The 20,171-nt window shown below is 40.7% G+C and overlaps 1 protein-coding gene across 5 annotated transcripts in view; it reads right to left on the bottom strand.

The window, feature by feature from the left end:
• The window catches only part of SCN8A (sodium voltage-gated channel alpha subunit 8), a 177,014-nt gene that overhangs the window by 65,318 nt on the left and 91,525 nt on the right, over positions 1 to 20,171 (bottom strand). For all 5 annotated transcript variants that reach the window (XM_078075979.1, XM_078075980.1, XM_078075982.1 and 2 more), the window contains exons 7-11: positions 14,613 to 14,834; positions 13,500 to 13,563; positions 10,926 to 11,067; positions 9,178 to 9,384; positions 8,030 to 8,323 (exon numbers count right to left, since the gene is read on the bottom strand). In XM_078075979.1, the coding sequence (XP_077932105.1) occupies positions 8,030 to 8,323; positions 9,178 to 9,384; positions 10,926 to 11,067; positions 13,500 to 13,563; positions 14,613 to 14,834 (929 nt within the window). The remainder of the gene's footprint in view (positions 1 to 8,029; positions 8,324 to 9,177; positions 9,385 to 10,925; positions 11,068 to 13,499; positions 13,564 to 14,612; positions 14,835 to 20,171) is intronic.

Here is a 20,171-nt window from a genome sequence, read left to right as displayed (position 1 = left end):
AGAGCACGAGCAGAGTGAGGGGCAGAGGGAGAAGCAGACTCCCCGCTGACAGGGAGCCCAATGTGGGGCTTGATCTCAATCCCAGGACTCCAGGATTATGACCTGAGCAGAAAGCAGATCCTCAACCGACTGAGCCACCCAGGCGCCCCTGCACTGACAATTTAAAATAGAACTTTTATTTATCACTTACAAATTTTTCCTCAGTTCTTTTTCTCTTTCAACGCATACTTCCAATCCCATATTCCCTAGAGAATTGTATGCTAATGTATATTTTTATGCTTTACTATATTTTATTGATCACCTTTGATCAACAATTTTCTTCAACAAAAAGTTATAAATAAACTGTACTTAAAATTTAAAAAAAATTCCTGTAACCATGAGTCTCTAAGAATTTTTAAAAATTCTCTTGGATTGATTTTTATTACAATTCTTATCAATAAGATTGATCAAGATATATACATATACATTTTATAAGTAATTACTAAGCTTAGAAAGAAAATTTTATTAAAATGTATCTCTTAGTGAGTTTTTTTTCCAATTGGTGTTTTGGTGATGAAATATTTGTAGACAGTATTATTTATTATTAGAATCAAACATGGCTCAACATCAACTCTCCCTTCCCTATCTAATATTTAGATTTTTTTTTAATTTTATTTTATTTATTTGACAGAGAGAGACATAGCAAGAGAGGGAACACAAGCAGGGGAAGTGGGAGAGGGAGAAGCAGGCTTCCCACCGAGCAGGGAGCCTGATACGGGGCTCGATCCCAGGACTCTGGGATCATGACCTGAGCCGAAGGCAGACGCTTAACAACTGACCCACCCAGGCGCCCCTATATTTAGATTTTTAAGTGCTGAGAAACCTTATTCACATAAATAGTATCTTGGAACAGAAGAATTTGGTTATAGTAATGGCACTCAATTCTTTGATCTCCTTTCAAATGATACACCAGAATCACATAGTAAGCTATCAGCACAATTGATCTTAATGATCTGTTGGCTGACAATCAAATCAGGTAGTCTTTCGACTTTACTGAAAGCAAAGAACTCTAAACCACCCAACTTGCCCCATGATTTGTTACCTAGTTGTTAGAAGTATTCCATTTCTTGATTTCTGAGGATGCCAAAAAGGATTCATTTTTATTTACTAATAAAAATACGGGTTACTCTTAAAGAGGTTATTCTTTTACTTAAAGGAACATTATTTAACCCAAAAGAAATGGTTGGAATAATCAATATATCATTAATTTCAATACATCACTGCCAACATTTTTTCCAATGTTAATTTTTTAATAAAATAATTTTATCTTATTACATGCTTTAAAGGTATTTTCATCAAAACCTTAAAGCCACAGATTTAGCTCATTTAATTTACAAAACTATCTACCATATGATATAGTTAGCAAAGCCAGTCCTTATTGTCAAAGCAATTAGCCAAATCAGATTTATTTTTATTTGAAAAATTATGACCTTATTTTTCCTTTTTAATAAATATACTAATATGTATCCAAGTGACATCTATCCCACTCCTGAATTTAAAATACCCCAAAGGCCCTGATTATAAGACAGGTAAATTTGGAAAGCCTTACAATGGATTTAAATTTTCTGGGTTAAAGATTTAAAACTTAAAGACACTAATATTTTCAACTGTCCCTTTGTTTGGCATCCCCTAAATTTTTATACCTCAGGGCAATGTGCTATGCTGAAGGCCAATGCCTTCCTATTGTGCCTCTGATTTTGTTCTAATGAGAAATGGTAAGGTGGCAGACACAGAGACAGCAACTTTTGGAAGAGTTTATTACTTATAGCTCTCAAGAGAAGGGGGCATACCACGCCATGCCAGGCAGGGCCTCATGGGGAGGTATTAGGGTCAGTTAGGAGGCAAAAGGAGCAAGGGAAAAGCATGGTTCCGAACCTGTATGATGGTTTCCTCAGAAGGAACGGCTGAGGCAGAGTAGGCACATCTGACAAGTTTAGGATTGGGCGGTTTGAGTAATTTCAGCAGGCTCTGGTCTATAGGAGTGGTCCTAGCTAAAAGTGATTGAGGGCAGGGGAAACTTTGGTTTGGTGTGTCTTGGTGTGTGAGCATTAGATAAAAAGTTGGGGCTGAGGGTTTGGATTGGTTGATTTGCATATGAAAGGCACACTTCCAGACAAGTTGTTCACTGTCTAGGAATGAAGTTTGCACTGGGAGGGGCAGTCTCTCCCCAGCTAGCAAGGCTCCTAAAATGTCAAAGCATCATAAAATACAGAAAATAAAAACGATAATTAATACAGTAAGATCCCTTGGGGTGCCTGGGGGCTCAGGTCATGATCCTGGGATTGAGCCCCATGTCAGGCTCCCAGCTCAGCAGGGAGTCTGTTTCTCCCTCTCCCTCTCCCCCCGTTTGTGCTCTATCTCTCTCAAATGAATAAATAAAATCTTAAAAAAAAAAAAAAATACAGTAAGATTCCAAGATTGGATGGCAGGGGGAGGGGGATAGGAAATATCTTTGAGCTTCTACCCACACGTTCAGTTCAGCTGAGGTTCTGTGTTAGATGTTAATAAAAGTGCCTTGGGTGTATGTATCTCCCTAGATGTTAATAAACAGTGCCTTGGGCATATGTATCTCCTTTGCAGGGCTCACGAAAGAGAAATATGGCCAGGACAAGACAAGACTCAGGCACTCTTGGGCTCCTTTGCTGAATCCCATGATAACACTTAATATCATCAATCAATGTCCTAAAAATGTCCTTCAAGATCCTTCCAGCTTTGACCCGAATTTAGTTTCTCCATTTTATCTTTCACTCTTTCCGCTCACAGACCCGACCATGGAGCCACACTGCCTGCAGGTCTGTATGTTCTACACTTCCAGCTGTGGAAATCCTCGCCACTGTCCACCGTCCAGCCCTTCAGCTTCTTCCTCTATAAACCTCCTTCACCCTTCCACAGCCCCGAGCCTCTGTTTTAGAGTACTTGAGCTCTACTTTCTACTACAGTTCTTTATATACGTGCTTTCAGCTTTCCTTTTCAACCAACTACAAGCTCTTTGGGGGCAATCTGCCTGATTCATCTTTGTATCTCCTGGAGTGCTTTGTATATTGTAGGTACAGTGCTTAATTTAATGAACATGTATTTAGATTATATACTGTAAATTAGCCCCCCACACCTGAGCATTACCCCATACCTGCATTGGGTCACTGCCTCACTTCTCATAGAAGTTCACTTCCCTGGACTAAATCTGTGGTTTTACATTAAGCCGATGCTGGCTGCTGACACTACACGGTACATTAGGTCTCCACATTAGGAAAGAGGCTTCATTTATTTGACAAATGATCATTAAATACCCATTGTGTATTAAGTGAGATGGATACAGTGGTAAAGAAGAAATACAACATGGTCCCTGCTCTCTTGCACCCTGCAGCCTAGTCAGAAATATATACTATATGAGATCTATTCTTAACTGATAGGGAAGTGATAAGTAACATAATGATCAATTCAGTGACCTGCAAACACACAGAAATGAGGATCCTAAGACAATACACACTAAAAGAAAACAATCTATTATTCTTTAATTTCCTGTTCCATTCTTGGCAAAAGAGTTGCCTGTAATAAATGTGGAAGGGGAAAAGATAATTTGCCCCATCTCTCCTTGGACCCAGCATTCAATCTTGCTCTAGCCCATTCTCTAAGGAGATACATCTTGAGGTTATCCACCTCAGCCTCTCTCCAGTCTCAGCTTCCCTGGGCTGGAGGGTTTCAGTGATGACTCAGGACCCTTGGCTCTATTAACTCCTGGGATCCAGGCTGCTTTATAAAATGCGCGGGCCTTAGCTTCTGTTTTCAAAATCTTCCCTGTCCACCAATCAGGAGCTTCTGGTCCCTTTCAGGCAGGCACATCACAGCTAACTAAATATACTACCTTAGGTCTAGGTGCTTGCTTAGGAGAATGGCTCTGGGGTGTTCTTGATTTGAGGAGGTGGCCCTCATATTTTTCCACGGAAAAACTAACTGAGGATTTTAGGGCATCCATGTCAGCTATCTGTTGGGACAAGGCTTAACAGTGACTGGGATGCTTAGAATGTGACAATTTGGTGATTTAAATGTTCTATGTCCATGCCATATTTCACTTTTTCTTCACTTCACTTTTTCTTCCCCAAACAGCAGGCATTCTCAAAGTGTGGTCTAGGGACTCCTGGGGGTCCTGTGATCCTTTTAAGGGGGCTCAAGAGGTCAAAACTATTTCATAAATACTAAGATGATATCTGCCTTTATCACTTTCATTTTCTCACAAGTATAGAGTGGACTCTGGGAGCCTGACAGTTTCACAGTATTTGGAGTTTCCTGATGAGCTGGTAGTGATAATAATGTATGTGATTTTTTAATACTGTGTGTCAGTACTTGGAAGATCTGTGTAACTCAGTGAACCAGTATTTCCCAAATGATCAGTGCATGATACTACAAATCATTCATGAGTTATAGATCTATGGTGCTAATACAGCAAAGGATTCTTATTTATTTATTTATCTTAAAAAGATTTATTAATTTCAATTTTTTTTTTTGAGCGAGCAAGAGAGCGTGAGGGGGAGGGGTAGAGGGAGAAAGAGAGAGAGAAAGTCTTAAGTAGACTCCATGCTGAACCAGATGTGGGGCTCGATCCCATGACCCTGAGATCAAAATCTGAGCTGAAACCAAGATTTGGATGCTCCATCGACTGCGCCACCCAGATGCCCCAAGGTCCTCAATTTTTAAGGACATCAAGGGGTCCTAAGACCAAAAAGCTTGAGAAATGCTGCAAAGGAAAAATTAAAATACTATGAAAAACTGATAATACTTACTATTTATGAACTGTCCTAAGCCCTATAACAACAGCAGTAATTTTATAGAAAAATGAGTAGGAGATGGGGTGGGCAGATGTCTTAAGGGGCTCTCTGAAGATCTGGCAATAAAGGAAACGGACATACACCTGAACTGGCCATGGGAAATGGAAGCCACATTCACTGGTGAGCCAATAAGAGATGACCATGTATGTGTGGTGGTGAGTGGGGAGGGGTGGCTATATACCGTAGTGTTCAGGAGTACAAGCTCTGCGGTCTGAAGGACCTCGTTCAAATCCTGATTCTAACACCTATTAGCCATATGACCTTAGGTGAGTTAGTTAATCTCTCTCGGTCTCAGTTTCCTCAGTCATTCTTCCAGATAAAACCAGAGAAATGGCAGAATAGTCCTGGGACAAAGAATATGACTTCCATGTGGGGTTTCTCAGCAAGTCTTGGCAGACAGCCATGCCCTCTAGGAATCTACAATTTTTTTCAGATGGAGAAATGAGAGGAAGTGAACATTTTCATGCAAAGCAGGACATTTCAGAAGCCCAGTTTTATTTTTTGAGCTAGGGAGCAATCAGTGCAACTCTGTGCTAAAGCCTATAGATTAATCAGAGACCATTCAATAACAGCACTAAGGTATTCATTAACTAGCTCAGTGACGGCTCTCAAGACAAGGGTTGGATGACAACAAAGCTGAATCACCCTTTTCCCCAAAAAAAGCTGAACTAGGAGAAAGGTGAGGTGAAGGTGAGACAGAGATGGTTCCAGGCCACAAAGAAGTCCCAGAAGAGGTGAAATCAGATTTATAAAAATCCCCCATTCATTTGTCCAACAAATATCTGAATGCTCGCCATATGCAGGCCCTGCTTTTAGCACTTTATCTGAGAGGAAAGAATATGAGTCCACGCAGAGTAAAAAGCAACACATAAAGAGGTATGTATAAAACATAATAGAAAGATGAAATGGTAATGTCCAATGAAGTGTGGAATGGGGGAGGTCAGGGATGGTTTTCTGAGAGAAGGATGTGAAGAGTAAGTATGGTGTGGACATTGAGAGAAAAATAGGGCATCTTAGAGAGGGGTTTCTGGAGCAAAACTGAGGGTAGGAAACAAACATATGAGAAGCATCTAGCAGTTCACTCTGGTGTAAGCGCAGGCTGCCTGACAGGGCGCAGTGACTGGGGACTGAGAAGGCCAGAAGAGGGGGTGCTAGGGCTGCCAGCTACAGGGCTGGCGCTTTGTTAGTAAACAGAGTGAATTTGATTAGGATAATTCCCTCTCCCATTCTTCAGGATAACTATTCTACACTGTCAATATTTTCTTTAAACCCCCTACTCAATCTCTCATTCCCTCCAATAGGACTTTGAATTTCCTGTATTCCATATGGTATCCATCCTTATGCTGGACTGAAATATGTCTTTAAAGTTCTCAATGACTTATACTGCCAAATCCAGTACATATTTCCAATTCTGAGCACATGAAGCATTTCCATTAAATTTCAATCCATTGATCACTCCCCTGCTTTCTCCAACCTTTGTGCTCTCCGGGCTTCACTGAACTGGTTCTCTAGGCACCTCTGATGACCATTCATTTGTTTTCCTTCATGAGCTCCATCTCCAATGCCCACGGACATCAGTGGTCGTGTCCCTAGCCCACCATTCCTTTCTTTACCTGACACAACCTCTCTGAGTATCTCAAGTCTCACGGTTCCAGTCACCGTCTCTCACCTCAGAACCTCTTCCCAAAGCTATCACTTGCCTGTCTGTGTGTCTAAAAGACCTCTCTACTTGGTTATCCAACAAGTAATTCAAGCTTGGGGTGTCCATACCGGAAGGTACTTTTCTTCCAAATCTGGCCTGTCCTTTCTTCTGTCCTACTGCTCCCTCACCAACACACACATACATTACCTAATTCCCATTTGTCCCTTATTTACCTTCCCAAGAAAGCCGTTGCCGAGCCTCCAGGCTGCGGTAGATCTGTGCCCTCTAAAACACTCCAGCCTAGTGCAATTATGGAACAATATGGAACCACCGATGCTATTACAGAAGGAAGTGTTAGAGGCCGCTTCACGACAGGGACGGTGTTCGAACCCCCATGAATCTCTAGGACCCGTCATAACCCCCTTCGCATGACAGGCACTCCGTGACTGCTTGGGAGTGAATAATGAGAGCTCTGTTTTACTAAGAAGCACTCTGTCAATGGTATAGAAAACATGCAGGAGAGGGAGAAAGATCAGAGGAAACTAACCTGCATTGGCTAATTGTAGTAGAATGAAACAAAACAAAGGTCTCAACTTTAATAGGATTAATAGGATAGAAAGATAGGATTAATAGGATAGAAAGAAGGGGATGACACGAGAGAGACTCTGCTGTGATAAAATGAACAGGACTAGCAGAGACTGAACTGGGAGGTGAGAGATACAAGGGAGAGGCACAGTGAAGCATCTCTGGGAGATAAAAAAAGACACTGGGTACTCTGCCATAAAACTGGTAACTGTAATCTATTCTATACCATACAAACTTTCTAGCATTTCCTTAAAATGGGGAATTAAATGGCCTAAGAATTGGATTTTGGTGGTGTTCTTTGAAATCCAAAAATAGGTGTTATGTGGTAATATTTATAGTAACAGAATGCTCAGCAATTATCCATAAGTCCTCTCCTCTCTCTTTCTCTTAGTTTCCCCATTTATCAAAGTTGGCTACAACTGGAGGCTTTTAATCTACTGTAGGTTAATTTATCAGCATGACACTATATCTAGAATAATTAATTACTAGAATTTGCCACACTCAAATAAGGTGACCTAAAGAGTTTCAGGACTCTTTTTTTTTAACCTACAATTATATGCAGTTCTTAAACAGAGATGTTTGAAAGCTAAATTCTGATGTTCCAAGGTTTAAGGAGAAAGGTACTTCCTGAAGTTTCAGAATGGAAGGCCCACTGGTGTGACACGGATCTTCCGGCTGAAGTAAGTCTGCCAAAGGTGATCACACAGTCCTAGGGCTGGCTAGAGCAGTTGGGGGTGGGGAGGACAGCCTTGGAGCAGAGGACCATCCTAACACACCCACAAAGCCTGCCTCTAGGGAAGAGTATGGAGCATGGAGAGGTAGGCCAGAGGATGTAGGGAAGGGGCTGGAAAATGAAGAGCCGACGGTGAATTCGAGAATCAAGTGAGATTAGGAAAAGCAGAATTTCTTAGGCTTATTTGACCCAGCGCAGAGAGTTTACCTGATTCATGATGGAAAATTTCCTCCCAATTCTATTGTCTGGCAGCCGAAAGCCCTTCCTCCTCATACCATCTTCTGACTCCGACTTAAACACCTTCTCAGGATCCCCTTTTTCCTCTCCTTCAGAGAGTTCCTTCTGCTTCCTCTTCTTTCTCCTGTTACGTCTTTCTTTGGCACTCTTGGAACTGAGTTTAGATATTTCAGAGGAGCTGCGAGGAGAGCCTGCCCCTTCTTCACCTTCTTCCTCGATGGCATCTTCTGAGACAGTGCCTGCAGAGGTTGCCATTGCAGCAGCCTAGGGGAGGAGCCACAGTGGCAGGCCGGTCAGAAGCTGTTAACTGGAGCCCCCCGAAGCCACGCGACCAGTGCAGATCATTTCCTTTCCCACATGTGGGGGAAGCAGGGGAAAGGAGGAAGGCGGACCAGCCCGTTGAGGAGACTGTGGCCAGGACCTGGCTGTCTCCATTTTCTGGTTGATCTGTGTTATGGCACATGGCCCTACGTAATCAGGGCAGAACCCAGTGATGAGAACTCTGGGATTTATTCTCTCGAGTTTCTCAGACAAGAACTTAGCTGCCTTCTTGGTACCAAAAATTTCTTTGGGGCAAGTCTGAAAATGAATGCTAAGAAACTATATTATATATTACGGGCCCAACAGTATAAAAACATTTGTGTATTTGGATAAGGATCAGAAAGCAAAGGGTTAGGGTGGTGGGATCACTAGTCTGTTTTTCAAATTTTACTTTACTATCTTACATGTGTCTTCTTTTCAATTACAACCAATATTTTCATGACTGCAGAGAATCTCTGAAGGAGATCCTAACGATTTCCTCAACAAAAAGGCTGTGCTTACATGAGACACTATATACCCTGCTCTGGCCACTTGTCTTCCTCCCAGCCACCAGAGCAGCTGAACACTAAACAGTTGAGAAATTCAACTAGAGATCATATTAACAAACAACTGGGCCATTAAGACAAATGGAATAACTGGATCAACCATCTGCAGTTGTTACTTGGGTTATTTTAATCAGATTAATGACTTCTGTTTGACCATGTGCCTAAAAAAGATCAACTGGAATGACAATCAGATGGAGCTTTAGTCACGGTGATCTGGCAGGAAGTTACTGTAGCAAAGAATTGATCACCAACCTGTGCCTCTTCCTGTTGCTTCTTAAGTTGCTCCAACATTGCTTTGAATTCAGCCTCTTTTTGCTCTGCCTCCTCCAGGGTTGCCTGATTCTGCTCTTCATAAGCCATGGCCACCACAGCCAAGATCAAATTCACGAGATAGAAAGATCCCACAAAGATAACCAAGACGAAGAAGATCATGTATGTTTTCCCAGCTGCTCGTAAAGTCTGTCAAGACAGAAACCATTTTTTGAGTCATGTGCATCAAATGAACCAGGCTGAAAATAACTCGTGGGATAATACTCCTCTGCAGGGGCACCACTGCATTTTGAGTAGAACAGTCCTTTATTGTGTGGTGCGCCTTCATATTGCAGAGCACTTAGCATCCCAATGGCCAAATGGCTTCCTCTATTCCTCAACTCAGAGTAAATGTCACTAGTACCTCCCATTCATTGTGACAGAAAAAATCCTCTTCCATTTCCAAATACTCCTAATATACTCCTTTCATGGAAAAACACTTGATTCTTTTTTTTTAAAGGAAAAAATGCTCTGAGCTAAGAATTATATTTGACTTTGTTAGTTGGTTCTAAAACAAGTATAAAGAAAAGAATATAAGACTTCAGCTCATTTATCTATGGGTCCTCAAAGAGCATTAATAGACAAACTCAACTTAGGGATCAGGTCCAAGTCACAGAAAGTCCCCATCTTAAGTGACATCCTTCCTTATCCTTCAGCAAGAAGGTGGGTTTTTAAAGAGGGATATGGCATAAAGAACAGTAGAGAGAAAAGAAGATCCTAGGACTATTCCCTTCACTATTAGTGAGCAAACAGACATCAAAGAACACTTGGGTTTTAGGTTATGTATATGTGACCCACTATTACTTAGTTTTCATTGTTATTCTTTTCAACCACAAATATTTAATGGAACTTAGCAACAACCGCAAATATTTCACGAGAAAGATTTGAACCTAAGAGAACTCTAGGCTGTCCAATGGAAAGTAAGAATTCCTTATGGGATCTGAAAATTAGAAGCTTCCCTTCAAGAGATCCTTCATATCTGAGGGAGACATGTTTCTCATTCTCAAACGGGCATCACCAAATGACAGAGTCAAATAGAAAACAATGAATTATCATGGAATTTCTAAGCTGGAAGACCCTTAGCAATCACCCAGACTTACTTCTCCATCACCACCAGCAAAGTTAAATGACTTGCCTACAGTCACCAAGATAGCCCAACAGAATGGTAGACCTTTTTTTTTTTTTTGAATCTGTCACAACCTGCCTGAACAAGTTCAGATGTGTTACAAATCTCACAAATGTTGATAACGTTGAGAATCCAAGATCCTTGTGGATAGAAATCTCATCCTTATAATGTCTAGCATAGTGCCTTGTACAGTATGTTTAATTGATATTCCCTAAAAAGATGTTCTAAGCCAAAAATCTGAGAAGAGAAATACTGCAGATGGTCTGGTGAAACAACAGGAAGTAAACAGAGATAGCAGATTCCCAGGCCAGGGAAAAGGCTGTCAAGACCGTGAGCCTCTACAGCTACACGTGACTGGCTACTAAAGAAACAGGGACAAGAGCTGGGAGAATTCATTTAATTTTGTAAACCAGCTGACTCTGAGAAACAACATCCTACAATCCTATATAATATCTTCACTGAAGGTCTCTTACACAGAATGTCTCCAAACCCACAAACCCTCATGCAAATTCTGTCACCAAAGAAAAAAAAGGCAGCACTCAAAAAAAGAGGTGTTACTACTTACCAACTGATACAAGTTTTCCCAGTAGTCCTGGGTCATAAGGCGAAATAACGCCAAGAAGGCCCAGCTGAAAGTGTCAAAGCTTGTGTAACCATAATTGGGGTTCCTTCCTGCTTTCATACACTGGTATCCCTCTGGGCATTGCCTGAGAAAAGAAAGGGAAGTTGAGGGTTTTTCAATATAATTCTACCCAAACATCAACTCTAAGCTATCTCCAGGACTGTGGAGATAATAAGTAACCATCTAGAAAGTCAGGCCAAAAAAATAGGTATTAAAAAAAAAAAGGAAAAAGAAGAAAGAACAAAGTAGTTAGGTCAACTTTTTTTTTTTTTTTTAAAGATTTTATTTATTTATCATAGAGAGATAGATAGAGCACAAGCAGGGGGAGTGGCAGGCAGAGGGAGAAGCAGGCTCCCCGCTGAGCAGGGAGCCCGATTCAGGACTCAATCCCATGACCCTGAGATCATGACCTGAGCCAAAGGCAGACACTCAACTGACTGAGCCACCCAGGCATCCCTAGTCAGGTCAACTTTAAAGAAAAAAAAATGATGTTCTGGGAACAGCCTAGGATCAGAATCACCAGGCATGCCTCTTAAAAATGCTGATTCCTATGTCCTACCCAGACCTAGGAATAAAAGCTCTGGACATGGGAGCCATGAATCTGCATTTTAAAGAGGCATGCCAGTGATTCTTATGCATGCCAAAATTTGAGAATCATTGTCCTAGATTCACATCAATGTGCAATTCAACCAAATTCATCTTAGCTACTATCCCAAATGACAAATGGCCAGCTAGAAGTTCCTCTTAATCATCTGTTCTCTCTCTCTTTATTTTTTTAAGATTTTATTTATTTATTTGACAGAGAGAGACACAGTGAGAGCAGGAACACAAGCAGGGGGAGTGGGAGAGGGAGAAGCAGTCTTCCGGACAAGCAGGGAGCCCGATTCAGGGCTCGATCCCAGGACACTGGGATCATGACCTGAGCCGAAGGCAGACGCTTAAAGACTGAGCCACCTAGGCGCCCCTCTCTCTTCTCTTAATACGCAACCTTAACGACAACCTAAGTCATACTGGGGATTTCAGTGACCTTGGTTTTATCAGTTCTCCTGCTTTTAGATTCACCTGATAGTTATTTCAATGTAATTTCTAGTATCTACTTTGATAGAGAAATTAAACGGACTTCTAGTTGTCATGGTCATCTTAAAACACTAATTCCTAGAGGACCAATATACTCTGGATAATGATTTGACACCCTCACATTTATATAATTTTCTGTTTACAAAGCACGTTCATGTATGTTATCTAATTGGATCATTAAAATAACCCTTTGAGGAATTGAGAATGTGACTTATTAAATCCATTTTATAGATGACGAAATTGAGGCTCACCTAAGTTGAAGGGCTTGCCAAAAGTCTCAAAGCTGAAAGTAGCAGAATCAAGATTCACATTATGTTGCTATAAACTTGTGTTCATAGCAGCATTACTCACAATAACTAAAATATGGAAGCAACTTGAGTGTCTGTTGGCAGATGAATGGATAAACAAAATGTGGTATACAGAGACAATGGAATATCATTCAGCCTAAAAAAGGAAGGAAATTCTGACATATGCTATCACATGGGTAAACCTTGAGGACATCATGCTAAGTGAAAGAAGTCAGTCACAAAAAGACAATCACTGTATGACTCCACTTACATGACGTACTTAGAGTGGTCAAAATCATAGAGATAGAAAGTGGAATGGTGGTCACTAGGGGACTGGGAGGGGAAGATGGGAATTTAGTGTTTAATGGGTACAGTCTCAGTTTGGGAAGATGGAAAGTACTGGGGATGGATGGTGTTGATGGTTGTACAACACTGTGAATGTACTTAATGCTACTGAACGGGACACTTAAAAATGGTTACAAGAGTAAATCTTATGTTCTACGTATTTTACCACAATATTTTAAAAATGGAAAAAAAAAAAGGGACCCCTGGGTGCCTCAGTTGGTTAAGCGGCTGCCTTTGGCTCAGGTCATGACCCCAGGGTCTGGGGATCCTGTCCCACTTAAGGTCCGTGCTCAGCAGGGAGTCTGCTTCTCCCCCCTCCCTCTCCCCTTCCCCCTGCTTGTGGGCTCTCTTTCTCAAATAAATAGATAAATAAAATGTTTTTTAAAAATGGAGAAAAATATTACGTTGCTATTCTGTTCCCTCCCCATGCCATCAGGCCTGCTATGTTTTGGGTCATCCTTGGTACTAATCTATCATCAAGGCAGTGTCCCTACTCTATATTTTATTAATCATGTTATAATAGAATGAGGGGAGTCTACAAGAGACAGGGAAGGTATCTGGTGTTATAGACTCTATCCTTAGCCTTTTACATTTTTAATTTTGGCTTGAGACTATAGGCACATTCACCTACTAGTGAAATGCCAATTTTGGATGGACGAATATGAAACAGGAAGAAACTCTGAGTCAACCAATATGTCAGACCCAGTTAGGATCTACTACATGAGTACAAAGAAAAGTGAAAATATTGCCCATTTTCATCTGACGCATTATTTTAAGGGAGAAGAATAAAATTAGGCGAGCTACTTACCCAGCATCAGAACTGTTCCCACAGAGTAAAGGTTCCAGCATGCCAGGAACTGTGTAAAAATTTGCTAGAAAAGTTTAAAGAGCAGGAAATGAATAAGGCAGATTTAAGTGAATGAGAGAATAAGGTTACACTGTTCCTAACTAGCCCCAGCAGAAACAGTCACTGATTTTAGCTCATATAAATCTTTTCTGACAGAGTAAAACCTGATAAGAATTCTTTCCCATTAATTATTTTCTTATATATACTTAAAAATGAAAAGTGCTACCATATAGCCCTAATCCAATGTTTTTTTCACAGACACTTGGCCTCCACTCGTATTTGACATCTATATGCTAGTTTCTGGTGCTTGAGTCTAAGGGGTCTGAAAGTGAGTTTTCTGAGCTCTTTACTCCTCCATACAACTTTAGCCTTCTATCCTTTAAACTTCTCTTTACCAAAGAGAGGCTAAAACCCTCACTGATCACATTACATTGTCCTGTATTAATTAGAAGGCATGTTTCCCCTTTCCTGTATGTGTCCCTGAAATTGCCTTTGCAATAACATTTTTTTAATGGCTACTTAAGTGCCTTTAGTTCCTCCAGGGTGATGAACAGTGATATTGCTAAATTTTCCCAATTATTTTATGGAAGTACTACCACACCAAATGTTCCTTAGTGCAGACCCAAGTGCTGTGGTTCCTGAAATGAAATTATTAAAACTCCTTCACTGAAAGGGGCTCAAATGGTTACTTAGAGATTTACCTGACTTCCCACACCAGACTGACTACTAAGGTCGTAGTAACATGAAGAGAGCTTACGAGGCATTTTCTGAACCATCCGAGGTAACCCAACTAGGGCAAAAGGTATTTTTATCGAACTCCTAAGCCTGATTTTGAAAGCAAAAGTTTAGGGGTGCCTGTGAAAAAGCTATAGAGTTTCACGTTGGGTTTTAAAGGGAGAGAAAAAACCCAGAGACGCTTCTGAACACAGTGTTACCCCGAGGACAGGGAATAACTTCAGTAGCACTGGACTCCTTTCTGGCCCCAACTACTTTTTAAAGCCCAGTGATGGCGTCAGACCATGTAAATTAGAGACAGACTTGTCTTTTGCCCCTTGAAGAGAAGGGGCCACCTACTTTTATTGTTGATATATTCTTCCCAATCAAAGCCTTTGGTGCCATTTTCCAGATAGCTCTCGTTGAAGTTTATGGGCCACACAACACACTTATTTCGCAGGTTGCCCATGAACAGCTGCAGTCCAATCAAGGCAAAGACACTCAGGCAGAACACTGTCAGAATCATCACATCTGACAGCTTCTTCACTGACTGGATTAGGGCACCCACAATGGTCTTCAGGCCTGAGGAGATAGAAGCCCCAGAATCAGAGTCACTTCAGAGCCCTCCCCACCTCCCCCAGCCTCCCTCTTAGCTACTGGCTTCTACTCCTCCCCACAGCACCACCCTTGAACCATGGCCACTCTCTCTCTTATGCCATGGGAATAACAATGGGTCAGCAATATTATCAATTTTTCCAGAAGTATTAATTCTTAAGTCAATAATTTTTAAGAAGAAAAAGAAAGTTCCTTCTCCAACATGCGGCTCTTTTCCTCCTGGAAGTACTCTCCTGGGTCTGACTGCTGCTTAGCTCCTCAAATGAGTTAGGCTCTTACTTGCCCCAGAGCATTCATACATACTCTTCCCTCTGTCTGGAATGCTTCCTTCCATTCCCCTGTCCTACCCGCCTAACTCCTCCTCATTCTTCAGGCTCAGCTTAAATAGCAATTCCCTCAGAAAGCCTTCCCTGACTTTCAATTCTTCTCCCTCCCCCATTATTATTAATAATTTAATAGCACCTTATACTTTCCTCTATAGCATTTATCATGCTTATAATTAATTATTTATCTGTCTCATTCACAACTGTATCTAGACTGCCTAACCCACAGCAGGTACTCAGTAAATATTCACTGAATAAACAAATGGGAAGATCAGGGATTGAGGAGGTCTCCTGGTTGGACAGAGAACTACTGGAAAGTTTAAAAGCCAAGTTGTGAGAAAGTACGATAAATATTTTCCCAAGAGTTCCGGAAATACCAATGTATTGAAAAGGTTAATTATTATCAACCCAGTATTTACAGTTTGTCTTTCCATTTACAAATACACCTTCTCTGGACCACATATATGCCCTGTTCTCTACAGCTGGCCTTTTTTCTGTCCTAGATTGAAAACAAAACAAAACAAAATCTAACCCACTTGAATTTGAGGTTTAAATACAAGCCACTGGTTCAAATTTGAACCTGCGTGTAGCTTTCTTAACTGTAAGGGAGGTATCAGTGATAGGAGACACAGGAAAACATGGTGGTGGGTTCATGATGTTTGGGTCAAAACGGATTCTGTTTAAGACTCTCCTGGGCATGCTCAGACATCAGGCCATCCATAGGAAATGGCCAACTAAGCACTGAGCACTCCAGGGAGGCCAGTGTACCAGGACAGACGGAAGGCAGTCCCAGTGCCTTGACACATAGGACTCAAGTCACGTAAGACTCAAGCACCAGAAAGTAGCATATAGATGTCAAATACGAGTGGAGGCCAAGTGTCCGTAGGACTCATGATCCACTTCTGAAGGCAGGAATATTAGACTAAAATTCAAGAGAAATCCTAATCTTGGCTTTGAAGTGTGAAGCTAGGTGTATAATTACTACTCTTAACTAAGTTAGACCACTTACTAGTATGACCTGAGCAATATACCTAACCTCTTGGAATCCTAGTTTTTTCATCTTTAAAATGGGAATAATTATGTTGACTATCATAGGGCTCTTGTAAGGATTAAGCATAATTCATATAAGCACCTAACACAGTACCTGGTACACAGTAAATGACTTAAATGTTAACCATTTTTGCCTGAACCTCAGTTTATTCATCTATAAGAAGGTATTTACAATACCCCTCACCGGATTGTTGTGAGGCTTAAATAAGATAATGAACGTAAAATACCAAGTATAGTACCTGGCACTTAACACTTGCAAGCTATCACTATTACACACATTGCCCTCATCAAAGAGATATGATTGGGATAATGACACTGCATGGCTAACCTCGTATCATGGTGATCTAATGGGGAGTATGGACATGACAGCTCTTTGCTGTGTTTTGCAAGTAATCACCTAGAATTTTTAAAGTAGAATTCAATAGAATTTTCTATCTGAGTCCAATAATAGTAATGCATGCTATGCCTAGCATAGGACCTGGCACAAAGCATGTACTTAACATATTTTTATTTAAAGAGCAAATGAATGAGAAATTTTCTTTCCTCTCACACAGATACCCTGAAAGGAATCTAAGAGGAAATAAAGAAAAAAGAGCTATGAATTAAGATTGTAGAGATACAAAAGTATGCAAAGGCCTGTGTTTTCTCATAGAATGGACCTTCCACGGAGACTGTGGCCACCAAAGGGATTAGGAAGAACTTGTCTACATCCAAGGCACAGGACACAAGACATTTCTAACCTGATTCTTTTCTCCTCATAAGACTGTGCAGGGGCACTTGGGTGGCTCAGTTGGCTAAGTGTCTGCCTTTGGCTCAGGTCATAATCTCAGGGTCCTGGGATCGAGTCCCACATCAGGCTCCCTGCTCCGTGGGGAGTCTGCTTCTCCCTTTCCCTGTGCCCCTCCCCCCGATCGTGCTCTTTTTTTCTCTCTCTCTTAAAATAAAATCTTTAAAAAAAAAAAAAAAAAGACTGTTCAAAAAGAGCATCAGACAGGAAATCAGAAAGTAGGAACTCCGGTCCTGGCTCAGTCATTAGCTATGACCCACTGTATATCAGAACAAATTCAAGGTCCCACCTCATTTTCTTATACACGAATGTGGATACACACAGGAGTATGTGGCAGTGGGCAGTAGAGGAAAAGCTGAAGAATCTTCTTTAAAAGTCTTTTAAAATAGGGCAGAGATATTTATTTCTTCGAGATTAAGTAGCTGAAATTTCAATCTGATTCCGAAGGCCCTGAGAAACTGTATCATAGTCACACAGGTAAGTAAGAAGATACTGGTGGTATAAAATAGAAAGCAACCATCAAGAAATAAAAGTTGTTTCAGTATTATGGGACTTATTTTCATAAGTTGCTGAGGGATAGAAAAGTTCTTCATTGTATTTGGCTCGGTTGAGGTGGGCCTATACTAGGTCAATAATTCAATTCTAGGTTCCTAAAATTACACAGTTCTGTTTTCAAAGTCAAAGCATGATTAAAAAAAAAGAAATAGTTGAATAGGTCACTGAAGGATGGTTGTAGTTTCTTTTCCTGGATTTCCTTGAGAAGAGCTTATATCTTCCTGAATGGTTCAGACAATCACTGATCTGAACACTGGATGATTGTTCAAGGCCATTACTATTTCCATTTTAAATGAATGGAGATAGGAACTATAAGCTGTCATTTGTATTGGTAACAAGAGTATAATACTACAAAATAGTCAAACCAATGCATTTGTGATATCAATCAATCAATCAATCAAATTTAAAAAAATACAATTTTAGCATGAGTCTAATCTAATTTTCCTGGGCTGGGAACTTTCTGGACAGTTCCAAGCCCATTTAACAGGAAATTATTAGGCCATGAGGCTCAAATTATCCTGTTTTATAAAGCGGGGCCCCCAACAGCCTTATTTGTAGGAAGTGACCGTCTGTTAATAGGTTACAAATGTCAGGGTGGACATCTGACCTAAATCCTGATCTTTTCCTCTGGGAACTTAACATGGGACAAAAGACAGTCTAGTAGTCTTTTCAGGTGGAAGGAATGGTAACATGTAAATTTGGGAACTAAGTGGTAGCCATATTCTGTCATTATATTAGGATGTCTGAGAAGTAAAGGCAGTTAGTAAGCTAAGAGATAGAAAAAGGAAATACACACATGGAGAGAAAAAACATGAAGAAAAAATACTTCCTGGTCTCTGGAGCTTTCTGGCTCTGCATTCTGGTTTCACTGGCTTCCAGAAGCCCAGAAGCATTCCAGCCCTTCATGTATCCTTTCACTTGCAACCAAAGATGTTCAACTAATACACCAACCATACATGGAACTCATCGTTTTCCTGGGGATAGACCTAAATGCTCTCAGTCAGTTGGTTTAAAATCTTTTCTCCATAAACCAGAAGTCATTGCTGAAGAAATCTGTAAACATGAGTCAAGAAGGCTAAAAAAAAAAAAAGAAGCTTCAAGTGTTTTCTTCTGAAGTCTGAGGTTTAGATCAACTCCTTGGTGAGAGTTCTTTCAGCTTTCAAGAAGCTTAAAGTAAAAGCTTAAGTTGGAAATGGTATTCAGCTGCTTTTACTTCACAGGGGCTCAGAGAAACAAATCTTAATTGAGTAAGAATAACTGCTAAATAACACTAACTATGGCCACCTAAAAAGTTTACTCTCCAAGATTTTCATCCAGGTCCCACAGGAAGAAAGGTGGTGTGGCGTAATGTTAGCATGCCGAGGTAGACATACAATTACACAGCAATGTCAAATGTAAATGGTCACTGGGTCATTTGGCCTCTGCCAAGACTCCTCCTCCTTCCATTAGGGTTAATGATTGTGAATGACCGTACTTGCAGACATCAATGCCAAGTCATGGAGATGAGGCTATGAATGCATTTCTTCCCTCCCCCAGTTTTACTGAGAAATAATTGACATACATCACTGTAGATGTTTAAGGTATACATCATAATGGTTTGATTTACATATATTGTGAAATGATTACCACCGTAGGTTTAGCTAACAACCACCTCTCATATAGATACAATAAAAAGAGAAGAAGACAAAAAGAAAAAGAGGAAAAAAATGTTTCCTTGTGATGAGAATTCTCAGGAGTTACTGTTAACAGCTCTCCTGTGTATCAGGCAGTGCTGTTAGCTATAGCTCTCATGTTGTACATTACATCCCCAGCACTTTCTTTCTTATACCTGGAAGTCCATACCTTTTGGCGACCTTCCTCCAATTCCTCCTCCCCCCACACTCTGCCTCCTCGGGTATCCACAAGTCCGATCTCTTTTTCTATGAGTTTGTTTGTTTGTAGATTCCATACATCAGTGAGATCATACAGTATTTATTTGTCTTTCTCTGTCCAACTTTTCAAGGTCCATCCATGTTGTCAAAAATGGTAGGATTTCCTCATTTTTTTATACCTGAATAATATTCCATTGTGTATATATCTCACAACTTTATCTATTCATCCATCAATGGACACTTAGATTTTCCATGTCTTGGCTATTGTAAATAATGCTATTATGAACATGGGGTGCAGATATCTTTTTTGAGTTAGTGTTTTCGTTTCCTTTGGATATATTCCCAGAAGTGGAGTTGCTGGATCATATGGTAGTTCTATTTTTAATTTTTGAGGATCCTTCATACTGTTTCCCATAGTGGCTGAACCAATTTACTAATCCCAACAGTGTGCAAGGGTTCCCTTTTCTCCACAGCCATGCCAGTGTTTGCAATCTTGTCTCTTCGATGATGGCCATTCTAACTTGTGTGAGGTGATATCTCATTACGGTTTTAATTTGCTTTTCCCTAATGACTAGTGATATTGAGGATCTTTTCATGGACCTGATGGTCTTTCATATAATGCCTTTCTTGAGCTCAAGCTCTATAGTCTTGCTAGCAGTGACTGACACGCACTAGTAAATGCAGGCAGGCAAAAGTGCTCCCTGTTACCACCAACACA

This window comes from Halichoerus grypus, chromosome 6 (assembly GCF_964656455.1).
Source record: "Halichoerus grypus chromosome 6, mHalGry1.hap1.1, whole genome shotgun sequence".
Lineage (NCBI taxonomy): Eukaryota > Metazoa > Chordata > Mammalia > Carnivora > Phocidae > Halichoerus > Halichoerus grypus.
Note: the sequence above shows the minus strand (reverse complement) of the source record. Positions and strands in the feature narration are given on the sequence as shown.